Raw genomic sequence first — 21097 nt, forward strand, 5'->3', positions numbered from 1 at the left:
ACAAAACATTTTATGTCAGAAACTATGAACTTGTTTTGTATTTAATCTTTACAGACTTTGCTCTGTGTGCATCTTTTTTCCTTCCCGATGATACTAGGCCTGCATCTCAGACTAATGACATTTTCTCCTAGAGAGTAGAGAAAGCTATGATTATTAATAAGACTAAAAATATTTCAATTAAAAGAATCCTAGGTGATATATTTTTTCTCTTTTGCCTTGACATAGGCTTAAGGAAAAACAATTTCATGTCTCATTATATTTCTTTAACAATATGGAAGGGAAGTCGGTGAAGGGTGAGAGAGAATATCGGAAACCTGGGAGATTTTCAGCTTGAGAACATTTGTGAGTTTTGATGTTACGATTAAAAGATTTAAAATGCTGGTGACACAAGTTTAAGAGAATTGCATTGCCTTTAGTTTTTTGTACGAGTTAGATGTGGAATATCTCTGTGTTACTATGAGAGAAATGTGGTTCTGGGACACGAAAATGTTGTCAGGGTTTCCTAGCAAGGTGGAGCTATTTATAGATTACCTTTGAAACTATGAAGGTAGTGTAGCACAGGAGGATGAGAGAGGATGAAGATCAGAAGCCTGTGCTTCAAGAGGTGAGCGAAAAAGCAGAGCTTGCAAAGGTAACTAAAGAAGAAAATTCAAAGAGGCTAAAGAATCAAGAGAGAACCATGCCCTGGAAGAGTGGATTTAAAGAAATAAGGGCTTGTCATCTGTACCAAATGTTTCAGAAAGGAAAATAGGATGAGAGCCAAAAATTAAACCACTGGATATGGCAGTCAGGATGGCACTGATTACTTTAGCAGGAACAATTTCAGTAGAGTACTGGGACTAGACACAGCTACCATTGGTTGAAGAGTGAATGGCGTTTGAAAAAGTGGAACTGACAAAGATTGAAAGCACATACATGGATGTTAAATAGCCAAATGATAACATCAAACATAGACCCAAAGTGAAAAAATATAGCCTAAATTATTCAATAGTCAGCCTAGTATTTGGAAAGAGGACTAAACTTTGAATGTGTGAGGAAGTCTGGGCTTTGGTACGACATTTGTCATTTTCCCCTGTTGACTTAAAACTGGTGCCTAACCTCTTTATTTCCCAGTTTCATCATCTATAAAATGGTCTACTACCTCAGAATAATTAAATGAAATGACATATGTGAATGTGCTTTGAAATGTGTAAAGCCCTGCTTAACTCTGCATTCTTCACGTTGTTGTTGTTATATTTCAATGGTGGTTAGTTTGGTGAAAAGTCTAAACCCATCGGTGTTAGATATCATGCATTGATATTGTCTTTGTCTAAGCCCCGTTTTCAGTCATTCTCTGCCCAATATCCTATGCCTATCCCCAAACCACAACTTGAACAGATCCCATTTCTAGACTTTTTCTCTTATTTAAAGAAAAGATCAGGCAGAGCACAGAAGATTTTTAGGGCAGTGAAACTACTCTGTATGGTGTTAAAATGGTGGGTACATGTCATTATACCTTTGTCCAAACACATAGAATATACAACACCAAGAGTGAACCCTAACATAAATTATAGACTTTGATTATGATGTGTCAGTGTAGGTCCATCAATTACAACAAATGTACCACTCTGGTGGGGGATGCTGATAATGGGGGAGGCTATGTGTGGGGCAGAGGGTGTATGGAAAATCTCTGTGCCTTCTGCTCAATTTTGCTGTGAACTTAAAACTACTCTAAAAAATAAAATCTATTTATAAAAGAAAAAAAAGCTCAGCATTTTGAAGCCTAGTTTTAAATGCCCGCATTGTATCTGATTTAACGCTCGTATTCTTCCCTTCCAAGTCTGGCTATGTTCCCAGGGACTGGAAGTGTACTAGGAGGAGGGGTTTCATCCACCCTTTCACCTTTGTTGTCCCTCCTTTTTCTAGTTCTTACTCTTCCAGTGTCAGAGATGGAAGGAGGGCTGGGAGACAAAAGGACAGACAACTCTACCTAACTGGACATGAATTACAGTTCTTTCTTGGCTTCTCCGGCTAAGCTGTCCTGCCACCCAGCCTGTTCTCTGTGACAGACATCCAAATGCTGGATCCCTTATGTAGGATGGTCAGTCCTGTAGGGCTCTCCCATGGCATGGTGCCATGACATGGGAGATTTGCTCAGGTTCCTTCCCCTTTAACATTCCTTCAGCGCCCTCCTGGCCCTGTTAGTATTCCTTATAGCCTCCTTCACCCCATGCAGAAACAGCTCTCTCAGAGGTGGGTTAATGGGAGGATGTCTCAAGTGCAACTACCTGCTGTGCTGTTTGTTGATTCATGCGAAACTCACATAACCTAGCAATGAACACCCATGGGAAGTCAGGCTTCTTGACTGCCTCTCCTCCTCAATCCTGCCATCTCTCTCCAGGTCTCAAATACCCCTGCACAAGCCCAGATCAACAGTTCCATTGCCTAAGCAGACATCCATCCAACCAGCCAACTGGCACATGGCTTGTGTAAGTGAAAGCACCATCCATTTGTAAGGAGTCTGGCTTGAGTCTTAGTTGCCAATTTTAAAGCAACAATCAGAGTCCCACTCAAAAGACTGTTATCCTTTAAAACACAGAGCATTTGATCTGATGCAAGCATTTTGAATTGCATTCTGTGAAGAAAAACAATCACCAACCTTGACTAAAAGCTCTGAGCTGCCTGCATTTAAATATTTATGCCCTAGGTTTTGACAAATTTGAGCATAATCAAAATCCCACTGGGAAGACGTATGTCAAAAAGATTAATTAGAAAGAAAGCAAAAATGGCGTCTTTTTGCCTTTGTGTTAATCATTCTTAGAAAACAAGCTCTTACAATGAATGAAGGTGCCTATACATGGTTTTGATTGTAAATTGTCTTAAGGTCTTAAAAAGAGTTCATCTGAGCGTCTAGATAGTGTTTACTGAAAAGTATCTCCAACTTTCACGAGCAGAAACACACAATTGGTAGATATGTTAGGGTCTCACTGACAGTGGAGTCAACAGCCGCCTATAACCGAGCTATATATATTGACTGCTTCTTTCTTCCAGGAAAGATGAATTGCCATGGTAACACTGCCAAGAAATAATAGGTCAAGTTTTATCCTTCTGCCTCAGGCTTATTTTATTAGGTTTTACTTAGAAGTGGATGTTATTGTAAAATGAAGGTTTGGGTATTTCCAAGCTAAACATTATGACAAGAAAATCTGATCAATAAAATCTGCTGGCGTGAAGAGGATGGATTAAGGACAATTGGGAGGAAGGACATCTAAATTGATTGAAGAACTATTTAGAGGCCAGTTTGTTAGTACTCTCTTCTAAAATGTGGGCTTGATTTACAGATGCTTGTATAAGTGTGTGTAAATGAATTCAAACTGACCATTTGCACAAGATCAGTAGGGAAAAGTGGTTTGTAAATTTTATTTTAATGGAAGATTAACTGCTGTAAGGAAAAAAGTTCTTATTTCAAAAGTAAATATGCAACAAGAAAGCATAAAATATTTAAGCTTCCTGTTTTGCTTACTATTTTTATAAGACCATATTCAGTGTTGCTTTATCCCTGCCTCTTTATGGAAATGGAAAAAAAAATACAAGTTGGGGGAAACTAACAGCATACAAAAGAAGTGATGTGTAATAATCAGCATTTTTTTGTTACTGCTGTTTTGGAAGGTTGTCTCAGTATACATCATGATGTTAGATTTTTCTGTAACAGCATCTCAATCATTTGAGGATGAAATTTCAACATGAAGCAGTTTATAATTTTTGTCATTTCGAGCAATGTTGTTTGTCCTTCTAATAACCAAATGTGTGTGTATGTATGTATATACGTATATATACGCATATATATGTTAAGATCTACTTTTTTAAGCAATAAGATATATCAACTCTTTTTTGAATAGAATTAATTTTACGAAAATGAAATATAGTAATACATTTTAGCATAACATCCTTCATGAATTCACACAGTGAGACCATGTTAGACTTTCCATAAGACTAGCTTTAATTTTCTATATTTTCTCTTCTGTAAAATAGTAAATGGGTGTGTGGGTAGCTGTGAAATTATATTGCTTTCACCCAGATCATGAAGATTGCAAACTGGGTCAATGATCATATTAGTTTCCTAGGGCTGCCATAATGAAGTACCGCAAACTAGACAGCTTAAAACAACAGAAATTTATTGTCTCACAGTTCTGGAGGCTAGAAGTCCTAAATCAAGGTGTTGGCAGGGCCATGCTCTCTCTCAGGCTCTAGGGTAGTATTCGTTCCATGCCTCTCTTTTAGCTTCTGGTGGTTGCCAGCAATCCTTGGCGTTCTGTGGCTTGTTGATGCATCACTCCAATCTCTGCCTCTGCCTCCATGTGGCCTTAATCTCTGTGTTCTGTGTCTCTGTTTTTTCTTCTTAAAAAGACAGTCATAGGATTAGGGCCACCCTAATCCAGTATGAAGTCATTTTAACTTGATTACATCTGCAAAGACTGTATTTCCAAATAAGGTCACATTCATAAGTCCTGGGGGTTAGAACTTCAACATATATTTTGGGGAACACAATACAACCCATGACAGTGACTAGGAAATGGAGAACGTCACCACTGGGTGGATGGTCTCAATTACAATTTTAAATCGCTATGCTGTCTGGTTCTTTAGAAATGATATTTTCATGATTTTACCTAGTCTTTTGTAGACATGTAGGGAATATAATATTCTGATTAATTAAATGCTTTTAATGTGTAGAATTTTAAAACATACAAAAACATGTCTAGAATAGATAAAATACATTTAATATATGCTTATCACAGTCCCTAACTGGTAATATGTGTTCACCAAATGTTTATTGAGTGAATCAATCAATCAGTGTTAATATTACACTATATTGAGCATAATTTAATCTTCCTTTGATAATTCAAAATAATTCCTACAGGTAAAATGTAGCAAAGTACAAGTTGTGAAATCACTACTTGCTTGAATGCTAAATGACTAAGTGTTTATTCCATTTCACATCTTTGTGTCTATGTGGAAATTCACTAAAGTCTGTTTTATGTCTTATATTGCAGTGTTCTCATCCTCCATTTCTGTTGACTTCCTCTTTGGGTTATCACGTATTATTTCCTTTAGCTTAATTAAATTACTTTTGTTGATCACTTAACACCATTGTGTTTTGGTTTGGTTTCTTCACATATAAAATTACTTACTTTATTGGGTACCGGGATTGTCTGTCCTTCAGTCTATTTTTCTCTGTCTAGACACTCAATAAACGTATCTTGATTTGGATATTGTTTGAGTTATGTTTCTTTACTAATGGTTACTGCCATTTTCCCTTTAATCCAATACAGAGAGAAGTAATCACCAAAACAAAAAACAAATTACAATATAACCCAGACCTTACAAATGAAAGCTATTTCCTCCATCTTAAAACTGCATATTATCTCTGCACAACCTCAGAAGGGTTTCAGAATGCGGTACATACAATTAAAGGAATAAAATGTTTCATCAGAGAAAAAAAGTGTAAGACAAAAATGCCTAAATTCAAACTGAAAATGTTGCTAGCTACTATTATCAAGCTGCTAATGTTTTCCATTTTACAGTTCTTTTCTTGACAGATATTCAAGTATTTGCTAATCAAACCTATCATTAAAGCCAAAAATTCTTCCTAAATACATGATTGAGAAATCAAAATATTTAAACCAACTAAAATGATTTTATTTTTCTTAAAAGAGAGGAAAATGAAAGCTAACTCTTATGGAAGTAAGTTTTCACTCTTTAACCATATTTTTATCCTTCATTTTCTCCGGGAGAGGTTTCCAGTTGTGGTTTTCAATCATCAGAAACCTACATTTATAGAAAATCATTAGGTAATTCTAGTTACTAGAATCAGCCGGGCAAAGGAACAGTGCGAAGCTGGAGTTTGGAGCCATTTCCCAGACCAATTGAGAAGAGGTACCATTTTAATCAGTTACCTTCTGAGACTGTTCACATTTAATTATATTAGTGGCACTTGACATTATAAAATGTTCTTTTCTTTCAAACATAACCTTCTATCATCATTAGTAAATGTCAAACGTAATGAAGTGTTTTTCTGACTTCCTATTCTTCTTGATATCATGGGAGAGAAAAATGCTAATACGTTTGTAATTCTGAAATCGTTTTCAGTACTCAAAACCAATGCAGAACCAACTTGGTGTCTGTTTATTAGCTTAATATTACTCTTTTTATTTGCCTTGCATTTAGAAAGAAAATTTCCTCTGTATTCCTTACTACACTTCCCCTACTTGGTGCAATTTCTTATTCTGCCTGAGAATTTTTAGGTGACGACTACTTCCAATCAGATTGTGTTTCTGGGTTCAAATCAAAATGGTGTGGGAGGTTCTGCCCCTTGCTTTGACTTAAGTGCTATCTGAAATCTTCAATTTTTTTTTCTTAAAAGCTTTTTTTGTTCCCCTCACTCTATTTTTAAATTTTGATACTTAATGGCTATTCAGCCCTGTGGTTTCCTGTAACATCTCAATCATACTATAATGGGGCCTTGATTTCTGCTCTCTCAAAGACTAAATACACCCACGATGTGAAATTGATGTGTTTTATAACACTAGAACTAGTTTCTTTACTGTCAAAATAAAATTAACATCTTATGAAAAGGGAAGCCATCACTAGAAGAGGTCAAGAATAAAGAGATAATGTCATAGTTTTCCAACACAGCGCTATTCAGTGTCTGTGTTGAAGACACGCTTGACAGCAAGGGTCTGGGTCCCCTTTTAGCAGTGCTTCTGGTATATTGGCTGTTTGCTCCTATTGAGAAATTAGGGAAAAGCCTCTATTGTACAGAGAAGGCAGCAGGAATGGGGTCTTCAACCTGTAAGAAAGCTATTCAATCAATGCCAAAAAGATATTTTCCTAAGAGATAAAAGAAAGCCATTTAAAGCTACTTCACAATAGGCCAAAAAAAAAAAAAAAGGTAATTTTAAGGATAACATGTTCTGGAAAATATGAACCCAAGTCAAAGTCGATAAGTTTTAAAACAGAATGATTAGTTATAAGGGGTTCTGTTCCCCAGAGAGCTAAAATATATTACACAATCTCTGATTATACCTTGCTTTTTAAACATGGTCTTTGGGAATTTGGTTCTCTAACTTTCTTCTTTATTTCACATGTGGATATACTGTTACTTGAATTATATCCAACGAATATCCAGGACTATCCAAATAAGCTCAAGATTTGCTTCTCTCTGCCTAACAAATTTGTGTATTTGTCCCAATTATATGCAGTTTATGATAGCCATATTTATGTCTAACATCTACACTTTCAAATTTATAAAATACTAAGCAATGTATAATAAATATTCAAATAATGGCCAGGTAACTTCTATTATAAAGGCATGAAACTATGCAGCGTTGCATTTCTAATATTATGCATGGGATTCAACTCTTTTTACAAATTAATTAGCTATTTGTGTGTCTCTTAATAAAAAATTTTAAAAATTAGAATATTTAACATTTTTCTTAATGATTTCTCACACTAGTTAATATATTAAAGATATTAACTTTTGGGGGGCTGGCCCGGTGGTGCAAGCAGTTAAGTGCGCACCCTCCACTGCGACAGCCCGGGGTTTGCAGGTTTGGATCCCGGGCGTGACCAGACGCATCGCTTGTCAGGCCATGCTGTGGTGGTGTCCCATATAAAGTGGAGGAAGATGGGCACGGATGTTAGCTCAGGGCCAGTCTTCCTCAGCAAAAAGAGGAGGATTGGCGGATGTTAGCACAGGGCTGAACTTCCTCACACACAAAAAAAAAGATATTAACTTTTGGTCTCTCTAGTACCATGCAAATATAGTTCCCAGTTTACCATTTGATTATATATCATTTCAATTTTATTTATAGATATTTTTCTATATTCAAGGAATTGTCAAATTTTCATGTGGTGAAATATATATTATCCTTTTTGCTTTCTGCTATTGGTGGTATGTTCTGAAAGACCTTCCCCACCGATTTTGCTTTATTTTTGCTGTCTTGGGTATCATAATCTGTTTTCATCATACCTTTGGAACCTTATTTCCCTTATTTACCTAATAAAAACACCTTCCAATCAGGCCAGCCTTATCCCTGCTCCAAGAGTAGAATATAATTGTTGCTGGCTTCATGAAAAGTCACACCCTTAGCTAATTTTCAAGTTCCATTTCACACCACCACGTTCTCCTGGAATCATTTGTTGATTTCCTCAGCCTTCTTTATCACGCTTCTCTGAACTTCCAGGAGCCAAACAGAACGTAGCACACAAATTAGGAGAAAATTGTAAGCAATCTTGAGTTTCCCACGTTGCTCCACAGTGGAATGTAAGCATCCAAGCAGGAGATACCTGTGGGTGAAGAACAGCGTATTCAACATAAGCCCGTCATAATAGTGAGACCCAGGAGATGTTAGCTTCATTTTGATGCCAAAGGAATCTATTCTTGTGTCATCCAACACACTAGCTTTCCCTTCAAGGGCTATTTAGTCTTAGGGGTATTTGGGATGCGCTCTGTGTACAAAGAAGGCACCTCTGGGAGAAGGGGAGCCAGAGGATCCACCCTGAAGTCAGAAAGAAGGTAACATTTCTGTCCAAAATGCTAAGTACCCAGAGTGCTAGTAAAAATAAGTCAGAGTGCAGTCTCCATGGAAAATGGTGAAGGGGAAAACCAAGGACCATTGGTTTGCAAGTGATACCCCGGATCCTGAGAAGACAAGGGGGCAAGAGTTGGTTGAATTGAGGAATAATTTCTTGAGCTACACTCTACAGTTCACATGACATATGGAGGTTATTTCAGTGATGTAGCTGCCTCTGATTCCCAGATTTAACTGTTCCGTGCCATCTCTCTTGCAGGCCCAGAACCCTTGTCTTTGTAAGCTGCTATCTCCCATCCTGTGTTAGCCTTGCCTCCCCAAATTTCAGGAACAACAACCAGTACTTGCGGTTTACTGACCGCTTTTTCTGTGCCAGACTCTGTGTGCAGCGCTTTACATGTGCTATTTCCTGTAACCCTAACAGGCATGCCAGACCTTGAAGGCAGTCACTTCACAGAGGTTCAGTGGCTTGTCCACATTCCCCCAGCTCGCTAATGAGAGAGCAGGAAGCCAGATCTGTCTGACTCAAACTTCCACACAAAGCAGATATTTTTATTCTCATTTTATGGTTGAATAAACTGAGACTAAACTGCATGCCTTTGAAAGCAGAGACTTTTTCATAAACTTCTTTTTTTCCCCACAGTGGCTGTACTTAGTAGAGAGACAATAAATATGCAATGATGGAGCTAATGTACTCTTCTGATTTTAAACGATACAAAAGCCACAGATTTGATATGTATAATGTTTCTTTTTATTTTATTTTTTATAATTAGATGCTACTTAATGAGAGTGAACATATATAGAAGGTACTTTGAACTACATCTTTACCAAAAAAAAAAAAAATTTTCATAATAATATAGAGCTTCCATATAAAAACCATTAGGAAAAACAAGACAAAAAAAGACGTATAGCTGTGCATTGCAAGTACAGTTTAGACTCTCTATAGCGACTATTTCTGGAATTGCCAGATGTATTGGCAAAGATGTATTGCCTTTTCTTTTGAGACATTATTATTGTTATTTTTCAGGACACAGCAGGCCAGGAAAGATACAGGACTATCACCACCGCCTATTATCGTGGGGCCATGGGCTTTATTTTAATGTATGACATCACAAATGAGGAATCCTTCAATGCGGTACAGGACTGGTAAGTAAGAGCAAATGCTTTCATTACTAATAATGATTTTTTCATTCAACTCTCTCTTTCTCCTCAAAGCAATGACCACACTGCAATGTAATATGTGTGTTTATTATATGCTATGATTCTACTTGTGCTTCATAAAGCAAACAAATGCTAGCTATGCTCAGAATTGTTATTTAGGGGCCAGCCTGGTGGCACAAGTGGTTAAGTGCGCGCACTCCGCTGTGGCGGCCCGGGTTTTGCCGGTTCGGATCCCAGGCATGCACCGATGCACTGCTTGGCAAGCTATGCTGTGATGGTGTCCCATATAAAGTGGAGGAAGATGGGCACGGTTGTTAGCCCAGCCCTCAGCAAAAAAAAAAAAAAAGAATTGTTATTTAGAGATTGATAAATCATTTTGGTGATCTTTCTACATTTTGCTCATTCCCGTGCTTTGCATCCTGTCATCCTTGGTTCTGTGGAGACTAGTGCACTGCTTTTACTTTATAAAATATAAATAATGAATGGTTTGGAGGTTTACTGGTCTAAAAGAGGGATCTGGAAACTATGAATCATAGGCCAAATCTAGCCTATGAGCCAAATCTGGCCCACCACTTGCTTTGTCAATAAACTTTTACTGGAACACAGCCAGGCTCATTTACTTATTGTCCATGACTGCTTTCACATTTCCACAGCAGAGTTAAGTAGCTGCAGCAGAGACCCTGTGGCTCATAAAGCCTAGAACATTTTCTATCTGGCCGTTTATAATAAAAGTTTGCTGACCCCTTGTCTAGATTTGTTACATAGTTTTCAGTTTTTCTCCAAATTGAAAAGTATCAAAGGACTGGGATGAAGAAAAAGGTAAAACTAAAACCCTTTCTGACTCATGGCTGCATGAAACCATCTGAAACCGCTCTGTCCCGTGATGATGTGATTGGCAGTGGGGAGCTGACTGCTGTGGCTGCAGCTTCCTTCAACCTCTTCCACCAGCACCTGGGGAGGAGACACTGAAGAGCCCATGGTGGTGGTCATGAATTCCAGCAGCAGGGCTGAACCGGGCTGCTTTTCTGTGGAAAGAGCCAGAGTCTAGCTAGAGCTTTGTGTGATATTAGCAGGAAAATGGAGCTCCCATTGGTGAGACCAGGACTGAACAGACAGCACATTTTAACTCCAAATACAGTCACAGCTTGTCTTATGTAAGGAAACACTAGCAACACAAAGACAAGATAAACCACATTCGTTTTTTGTTGTTGTTTTACATGATAGCATTACCCAAAATGATTTTTTTACATATGTATCAGCTTGGTGAAGGTCAGATACTATTAAAAACTTCAATTTGCTTTAGATTTTTTACATTTTAATTGTTCATCTGAGAAAACACCTACATCTTTCTATTTACACACACATACATACACTTACAGTGCGAAAAATAATACCATTGACAATAGCATCACAAAAGGGAAATATATAGCTATAAACTGAAAAAGACAAGCTTAGGACCTATAGAAAAAATAATTATCTTACACTGAGGAACATAAAAGAAGGCTTAAGTACCCTTCTTTTTAGTAGACTAAATATTGTAAAAATGCCAGTTCTTCTCAAATTAGTTTATAAACTCAAGGCAATCCCAATTAAATACTAGAAGACTTGATACAAAATAAAATGAAACAGAGAGTCCAGATATAGACACAAATCTATATGGGGATTTAGTTTATGAGAAAAATAGCATTTAATATTAGTGACAAAAGGGTTTGTTTAGTTAATAGTGTGGTGGTATCTAGTTAATTGCCGCACATCCCCCTGGCACACATATTGTCATGCAAAATGGTCATTTTAACTTTGCCTGTTTTCTCTCAGGAAATGATGAGACCCATTGCTCCCAGGCAGGCAGTGTTCATGAATCGGGTTCCAGACTTCAGGGTCCCGAATGCTGTTTGCACCCATAGTTCTTGCCCTGTTGTTTCAGTGAAAGTTATATGCCTACAGAGAATACATGGAAGGATACACGGAGTTCATTAAACCCAAATGGCAACAACACCAGGAGCCATGCTATCAGCACCCCTGCCTCTTTCATCAGAAAGGGTGTGGGAAAGCTCAGGTCCCTCCTCCACGCCTTCCTTCTGTAACCCCAGCCAAGTCAGCTTCAACCCACCCAGGCTTCCACACCTGTCGAAGGACCGTCTGCCCTGTCTCAGTCCTCCTCCTCCTCAGATTCTCTATTTCACTTTATTTACCCACTCTTTCCTTTTGAAGCTCTGTTTCCTGTCTTCTGAGAGGTGCGTTTTCCAGATTATTCTTGTCTCTGTCTAAGACTGCTCCTCCTTCTACTTCCTAGATTTCACTCCCTCCCTCACCCAGCCAAGGGTAAGCGTACCCCCGTGGGTTTCTTTCTTGAGCTCATTCTTAGTTTCCTTGGCCATTCTCTCCACTAACACACATCGTTTATCACTTACACCAGGTGGCTTTCAAGTTGAAATTTCTGGCCCCAGTCTGTCTTCTAAACTGCAGTGTAACATTTCCAGGTGCCCAGAACATTTCTCCACCTGGACATCCTGTTGACACCTCAGAATCAATTGTCTTCACTTGAAACTTCTCACCTTCCTGATGTCATTATTTCTGTTCGTTGAGACCACAATGCTCTGTCACCCAGGGTCAACCCTGAGTACAGCTCTGACCTCCAACCATCCCAATCTGGGGCTTGATCTTTCATATTAATTTTTCTGAATATCTTTTGATTCTGTTCCTGCCTTTCCATTCCTTCTGTGACCACCATTGCTCAATTTCTTATTATCTTTTGCTTCTACCCTCATAATAACTTTCTAACTAATCTTTAGCCCTTTAGATTTCTTCCTGTCCCAAGCCATCCTATCCCACTGCTGCTATAAGAATCTTCCAAAAGAACATGATCGTAAAGATCATGGAAGACATCTGCCCAAAAGCCATGACTCACCATTGCCTCCTTAATTAATTAAAACTTCATCAGCCTGACTTGCAGACATACCACATTATGGAGCCACTAAATGTTTACAGTCTCATCTCGCTGTCCTAGAGCCAAACTGAACCATTCACTGTTTCTGGAACCGAGCCTAAACTTTCCAGCCTTTTTGATTTTTTTGCTTTGATGGCACCCCATACTTGGCATATCTTTTTCACAACCTCCCACTCCACCTCTCCCCTACATCTAGATCTGTCAAAATCCAGCAAAGCCCATCTATAAACCAACCCTTATTTACTCATGTTTTTATCCACAATTCCATGATTATTGGTTTATTAGGGGTTTTTTATTCATGCAACAAACATTTATTGAGCACCTACTCTTTGACAATCTGCTGGACATTGTATTTGGTACCTATGCCAGCATTTACTGTCTCAGTTAGTGGATCTACCCTCACCCAGTTATCTGATGTAGAAATCTGAGCACTGTTTTTGATTTCTCCCTCTTTTACCCATCACATCTCATTGACCACCAAGTCCAATAGTTTTGGCTTTCTGAATGCCTCTCAGATCTAGTCTTATCATTTGTCACTATTGCCACTGTCTTAATCCAGACTGTCATTAGCTCTCATCCACTTTAGGAACCTTCCATCTTATCTTCTTACCTTCAGGTCCCACTCACTTCAGGTCACCGATCATATTGCCATCAGAGCTAAGTGAACTTTAACATGTCTCTCATCTTAAAAATAAAATCTGTGATAATGACTTATTACCTTTAGTAGCGATTCTGCGAGCACATCTGTATCACTGTGGAGCTTTGATAACATGAAGAAGCCCAGGCTTCACTCTGGACATACTAAACCAAGTCTCCAGTGATAAATCTGGGCACATGTATTTTTGAAAGCTCCACAAGTGATCCTGAAGCCCATTTCTGGTTAAGACATTCATTTAGAATGAAATCTACGTTCTCTAATATGGTAAATAGTGTAGCCTCCATGTATCTGTTTCACTTACATCATCTCCTGCCACTCTCCTCCATTGATCCTATGTTTCAGCCAAACAGAAATTTTATCAATTTTCAAACTTTCCATCCTTTCAGTACCTTTATTCCTCTGCTTGGAATAACTTCTCTGTTATCTTTCCAAATTCTCATCCACCTTTCAAGGCCAGCTCAAATACCCACTCTTCTATGAAGCTTTTAAAGCTATCTCTACTCCATTTCCTACCCATCCCAATTTCCATTCCCAGGGGACAGTGCTGTTTGCACCCTCATCTCTGCATCCTAGCTACCCTAGTACTTTCTACAGACCATGTAAAGAACCTAGCTGACTCTGTTGTCATTTGATTACATTTTGTCTTCTGTATTGGACTATGAGTTCAATAATCTTTTTTCCCTAGTACTAAATACAATTGTATATATGTATAATTTTTTTATAATATAAATGTTTTCCAATTTTTTTTATACTTTTATTTATTTATTTTTTCCCCCAAAGCCCCAGCAGATAGTTGTATGTCATAGCTGCACATCCTTCTAGTTGCTTTTTTAATTTTTTAATTGTGGTAAAATACACATAACTTAAAACTTACAATTTTAACCATTTTTGAATGTACAGTTCAGTGGTATTAAATACATTCATATTCATATACAGCCATCACCACCATCCGTCTCCAAAACTCTTCATCTTGCAAAACTGAAATCATACAGTATTTGTATGTATGATAAGTAGAATCATACAGTATTTGTCTTTTTGTGACTGGCTTATTTCACTTAGCATAGTGTTCTCAAGGTTCATGCATGTTGTAACATATGTCAGAATTTCCTTCCTTTTTAAGGCTGAATAATATTCCATTGTATGTATATACTCATTGATCCAATATATATTTTGAATGAATGATCCAAAGGACTATAGAAGATTACATCTTTGCTTGATATCCCAACAGAAAATATAGAAATTACTTCAGACTGATATAGTCAGGAATTAATGGTTCTATTCTTCTTCCCAACAAGAGATTTAATATTGTATGTGTATTGCTGCTATGGAAACTAATTATATTTAGCTTTTCATTGTTCTTTAATATATGCTTGTCTTAAGTTTCTACTGGATTATAAACTATTTGTAGAGAAAGACTATGTCTTATTTGTTTGTGTTCCTTACTTAACATAGTAATTAGCCCAAAATTGGTATTTTTAAAATTATTCTTAACTGAAAAAAATTGAACAAAATGACCCATGAAAAACCTTGGGAAAAACTGTTACAAAAAAAAAGAAAAAAGAAATCTTGGGAAATATTTCAGGAATAAAAACAGAGTTGTATAGTAAGAAAAAAAAAACCTGTTCGGAGAAAAAAAATCCAATTCAGCGCTTGCTTTACATATAGGGCATTATTAAGTAGTGTTGGGGAAGGGGGGAGCTTGCTGATAATCAGAGATGGCTTTCTACAACAGGAAATAAGGTATTCTCAGGGAAACAAGCACAAAGGACATTTTCTTTAAATTACCGGTCTCCAAGTGCTGATCTTAAGGGCAGGAAAAAATACAGAAAAACATACATAGTAAAAAGAAAAATTAATTGAAACTGATTTGCAACTAAAGTTTCAAATATTCTTCCTAACAAAATCCACTTCAATTGCACAGAAAGAATAGAAAATGCTTGTCGGTTGTGATCTCAGTAAAATCCTTAAACTATCTAACTAGGGAGATTTAGATTAAGTGTTAAGTTTTCTTACATTTAATTACACACAATTTCTAGTCTCTTAAGAAGGCAGCATAGAGATTTAGAGAGAATAGGAGCAAGCTAACATCATTTTGAGGAAACGGAGGCTATTCCTTTTTTGCAAAAACATTAGACTATGCTTTGAATTTTCCAATGAAGTTTTATTTAAGGAATTAAATTAAATAAAAATGTCCTCTTTAATTTGGCCAAATTCCCAATTCTGTAAAATTAATATAAAATGAAGCTCATTATGAACTCATTTATACATTTATCTTGAGTCTACAAATTTTCAAAAAGAATGTGAGGAAGTAAACACAAAAGATACATATAGTATGGTTAATAACACAGGAATAGAGAGTAACTGCTAAGAATCGGGAGAGAATATTTGTCTTAGCCCTCGTTCACTAGAAACGGAATGGGAAAAGCTTAAGTGCTAATACTTTATTGGGAAGTACAGCCTCAGGGAACCGAGAGAGGAGAAAGGGGAGTGTGACAGGGAATCGGGGGAACCAGCACTAGGGGGCGTCTTGCAAACCCATCATCACTTGGTATCAAGAGCAACTGACCATTGATCTCTCAGGAGCTTCCTCAGGGAGACTCTGGTAGAAGGAGGGAGAAGGCTTCACCCATCAGCTCTTGTCTCCTGTTGGTCAGATGTTCGCTTCTGGGGCTGTAACTCCTCCGTGCTTCCGAGTTACACACACACGGATGACTCACTTCAGTAGCCACCGGGGAGCTCCGGAGTGGGAGGCAGGAGCTCCGTGGCATTGGCCTGAGGTGAGCTGCTTTGGGTTATGCCTGTGTCACGTGGATGACAGAGGCGATAGTCGAGCAGAGCCCTTGCAGGAGGAATGAAACAGGTGGCCAAGAGCCCTTCAGACAGGTGAGTCCAAGAGGATCTGAGGGGGCACATAAAAGGGGTCTGATGGAGAATTTAAAGGAAATTAAATTAAGGAAATCCAAAGGATAAAATAGTTATTGTGTTTAAAATGAAATTTAGTTCTGAGATTCCTGGAAACCAAGGTGAAAATCAAGGCTGAGGGAAAAAAAAAAGGTAAACATCATGTACCTTATATAGCTCTCCTTATAGGAAGGGGGAATATACTATACCAATCCCTCAGGGCAAAGAAAGTCTTCTTTGACTTAAATTCTGATGAAAATGTCTTTTATTTTGGGACATATTGGATTTATTTCACCAATGGCTTTTACAACCCGGACTAAAAAGACCTCATGAGACTCCTTTTTTCTGGTGCCTTCCAAATATTAGACAAACGTGAGCGCATGTTCAGCGAAGGCTGCTCTGAGAAGCTAGGCAAATATACTCCAAGCACATAGACTTCTTCTGGGCTCAAATGATCCACGAATTGAATGGTAAGCACTCAAGGGAATGTGTGGATTCCATGCTACCTACACTATCTTCTCTAAACATCATTTTTCTACCTTATATCTTAGATAGAAGTCAGTTTGAGGTTATGCTCTCTGAAGAGGGCCTCAGGGGCTTATATTGCATCCAATATTTTGGAAACCAGAAGCTGACCTTGTATTATTATGCTTGTTGAAGCCTTTCCAGTTTTTGAACTTCTTTCAGTCCTTTGAACTTCTCGTGCCCCAGGTTTCTCTTTCTCTGGGCCTTTGCACATGCTCTGCCTTCTACAAGAAACCACATCCCTTCAATCTCCACACGGAGCAAGCTAATTTCTTCTATTCCTTCGAGTCTCAGCTTGACCATCATTTCCTCTGCTAAGTTTTTTCTAATGCAGATTCATTTAGCTGCTCCTATAGTCAGCTCTCGAAACAGCACCACCGTATATCTTATAACATATTGTAAGAGCTTATTTAGCTCTCTGTTTTCCTACTGGATTCCAAGTTCCTTGAAGGAAAGGACTATGCTTGTCTTCTTCACCTTAACATCCAGTGCCTACCCCAGGGCCTGGCAGTGAGTGGCTGCTCAATAAATATTTATTGAATGAGTGAGTGAAACCTGCATGGAAAATGCACATCTGGTGAGGTTATCTGAATTGACTGGGGTATTTTGTAAAAATAAATGGCTGTAAACAACACACTGGAAGCTGCAACAAAGCTTTCGATGTTCTTCAGATTTATCCATGTGGTGAACGTGTGTGTAATCATATTAGTCAGTAACTAGACTAGGTTGCCGGATCCCCATTTGCTTCAGCCTACAGTTTGTTAAGGAGGAAACTGCATGGGGTTGTAGAGTCAAGAGCAGCAATCTAGAGGCTCCACAATTTTGAGAAAATAGAGGCTACCTCTTTTTTGAAAACAGAGTATTCTGTGCTGTGAATCCTCCCAAAGGGATTTGATTTAAGAAATAAATTAAATGAATGATTTATTAGAGAGACAGGTCCCAAATAGATTTAAATCCTTCTAGAAACATGAGATCACCACTGAAAACTTCGCTCCTTTTAAAATGTTTCTCGAATGAGTTGTGGCCAGAGGTCCCTGGTCTCTGTTGGAACATGACCCTGAGTATGTAGAATTCTGCTAAGTTGTACAGGCTCTTCCTGAATTTCTAGCACGATGACTCAAATTGTCTACACATACTGCAGTACATTTTAAATTGACTTAAAATCTTCCCCATTCCTGACTTTAAGAGCATTTCTGTTCTAAGTATGGCATGGCCACAGGCTGCTGTATTTCCTGTAGGAGAAGGTCATTGACTTATCCCCCCTTGCCTTATTTATTTACATTCTACTTTTTATGACATGATGAGGAACTATAAATATAAGGGTCTTTTTTAAGGCAGGAAATCTGGTGAACAGACTGATATTTTTTAAAAACCCCAGACCGAGGATGAAAGTCTGACACCATCTTCCCACCAGTTCTAAATAATTCATTTCTATGACGTTCAGGGCACCATTGCAGATGTGCTGGAACAAGAATGAAATTTCACCTTCAAATATTCTCTTCCTCTGCCATTTTCTCTTTTTTTTCCTCCAAAAAATATATAATGGTCTTAAATAAGTGATTTTATGTTAAATATTAAAGAATTCAGCCTGGTAATAATGACTAAAATATGATGAGCAATTTCTAAGCCTTTGTTCAGAGCTTCCTAACCTTGTTCAACGGTCCTATCAACTATAAAGTCGGTTCTGTCACAGCTCGGAGGGGTCACAGGTGGGATTAAAGCACAGACCTCTGACCCCCAACTTTCACCACCTCCCCATGCTGGGCAGCAAGGAGTCTCTCCTCTCTCTGGATCTTAATAACAATGTTTCTTATCGCTGCTCTGACCCAACCATAACACATTTTTCTTGTACAGATAACCCAACTTAAGCTCCTTTGTATTTAGAAGATAAATGGCTCCCAATTTCCAGCCCCTTACAAAATTACTAAGACAAAACCTTGTTTTCTCCATTGTCTTTTCCACTCGTAAACGACACCTCCGTTTTTCCAGTTTATCAGGCCCAAAATCATAACTCCTCATTTTCTCAGAACCCACATCTAGTCCTTCAAAAAATACTGTTATATCTTGAATCTAACTTCAAAATAGAGTCTGTTCTTGTTATTCACGCTAGTTATGCTCTATGGAGTCACCACAATACTGAATTAGTGAATAGTGAATCAAGGCCCCATAGGGGAAGTACAGGGTTAGGTTCCCATGAGCCTCTGGTCACATTTTTGCCAGCCAATCAATACATAACCTTGTTTTATGTGCGTTTCTGCTTAAAGATACCTTATTTAATATATCTTGTTGATTTATGAACATTGAACTCACGGCCAACAGCACTATAACTCGTGCCTACATGAAGCTTGTCTGACACACGTGTTTTCTCCATAGGGCACTCCACAGCCTTCTTGCACTTAGGAACATTAGACAGTACTACGGCATTATGCTTGGGGCCATTTTAAACAGCAAAAGCACAAAAATGTGACAAGTATAGTACTAAATGTGTGTCAAAGGGCACCCTGATACCTGGGAGCATATGCGTCAGGCCACTCAGATTTTTCACCACTTTGCAAGGTCTGCAAATGTCTGTGAGGGTGCCAGAAGTTCAAATGCATTTTAGCAAGTTGGCAAATTCGCAAATATGATATCCATGTATTCAGAATCCCTCCACTTCCTACCGTTTCCATTGTGTATCAGTGTGCGAGGGCTGCTCTAACAAAGTACCACAAGCTGGGAGACTTAAATAACAGAAATTAATTGTTTCTCAGTTCTGGATCTAGAAGTCCCCCATTAAACTGTCGGCAGGGTTGGCTCCCTCTGAGGACTGTGAGAGAGAATCTGTTTCATGCCTCTCTCCTAGCTTCTGGTGGTCTCAGGCATTCCTTGGCTTGTAGGTAACTTTCTTTCTGTCTTCACATCATTTCCTCTTTGTATGTGTCTCTCTCTGTGTTCAAATTTCTCCTTTTTATAAAGACACAGTCATATTGGATTAGGGCCCACCCTAGTGACCTCATTTTAACTTGGTCATCTGCAAAACCCTATTTCCAAATACGGTCACATTCACAGGTACTAGGGATTAGAACTTCAACATTTTGGAGGTAATACAATTCAACCCATAATACACTGCTACCACCCTAATTCTGACACTATCATCTCGTGTCTGGATTGCTGCAATAGCCTAACTGGTCTCCCTGCTTCTCCCACTGCCCCAGGATCTTCCCAGCAGAGCAGTTGGAGGGAGCTTTTCAAACTGTAAATCAGATCGTGTCACTCCTCTCCTCCAACATTCACAACAGCCCACCTCTCCTGGATTAAAGCCAAAGCCCTTACAAGAGCCTGCAAGACCCTGGACAATTTACCCACTGCCTCTCTGACCTCACCTTATCCTACTCTACCCCAGTCTAGCCACACCAGCCTCTTTGCTGTTCCTAAAACATACCAGATATGCCTCCATGTGAGGACATTTGCTCCTGCTATTCCCACTGCCTGGAAGTCCCTTCCCCATATATCCCTGTGGTCCTCCCCTCACCTCCTTCCCATCTTCACTGTAATGTCATCTTCTCATCAGGGCCTTTTTACCCCCATCCCATTTTTATTGCAACCCTCTGAAGTACTCCCCATCCCCTTTCTCTGCTTATGTTTTTTCCATAGTGTTTATCACCCTCTAATATATTTTATAATTTAGTTATTTATCATATCTGTACCCAAGCAAGAATGCAAGCTTCATAGGACAGTGATCTCTGTCCCTTTTATGCCGTATGACATCCTATGTGCCTAGAATTGTCCCTGGCACATATACTAGGTACTCAGTAAGTATTTGTTGAATAAATGAATGTATGAATGACAGAAAAAGAAGTGCATAGAACTAGATCTTATTCATTCTGTTTCTTCATAATCTGTCACAGTCTCAGGCACATATCAATTATGTGTCCAACAAAAAGTTGATGACTGAAGGCTGGAAAAGCATCATACCATCATGATGAAAATACATCAGTGCTCTCAATTCAAATCTTGTAAGGAGGTACAGCCTATTTTACCAAAATTTTGTCTGTGTCATGTGACCCTCCCTCCTTCTCAGTAAGATGGAGAGATATGTGGGCAAGATTGACAAAGAGAAATCAAAATGTGCCTTATCTACGTATTGAGCAAAGTGACTTGAAGTTACCTGGCTGGTTCTGTAGCACACTTCATCCCTAAAATGGTATTTTTTTTTTGGAAGGGAGAGTATATTTGGGGAATGGGTTAGTACAAATAAAAGTACATATTCCAGGATACCTAAAAAGAACTAGAAATGTCATCTAACACAATGGGAAATATTTGCTCATCTCTCATGGCCTCAGTTCAAAGTTTTTC

At 38.4% G+C, this 21097-nt stretch overlaps 1 protein-coding gene across 2 annotated transcripts in view; it reads left to right on the plus strand.

Moving 5' to 3' along the window:
- The window catches only part of RAB3C (RAB3C, member RAS oncogene family), a 271453-nt gene that overhangs the window by 117360 nt on the left and 132996 nt on the right, over positions 1 to 21097 (plus strand). For both annotated transcript variants that reach the window (XM_014781653.2, XM_004422843.2), the window contains exon 3: positions 9598 to 9716. In XM_014781653.2, coding sequence (XP_014637139.1) covers positions 9598 to 9716 — 119 coding nt within the window. The remainder of the gene's footprint in view (positions 1 to 9597; positions 9717 to 21097) is intronic.

This window comes from Ceratotherium simum, chromosome 18 (assembly GCF_057802395.1).
Source record: "Ceratotherium simum simum isolate JZ-2026a chromosome 18, ASM5780239v1, whole genome shotgun sequence".
In the NCBI taxonomy this organism is placed as follows: Eukaryota; Metazoa; Chordata; class Mammalia; order Perissodactyla; family Rhinocerotidae; genus Ceratotherium; species Ceratotherium simum.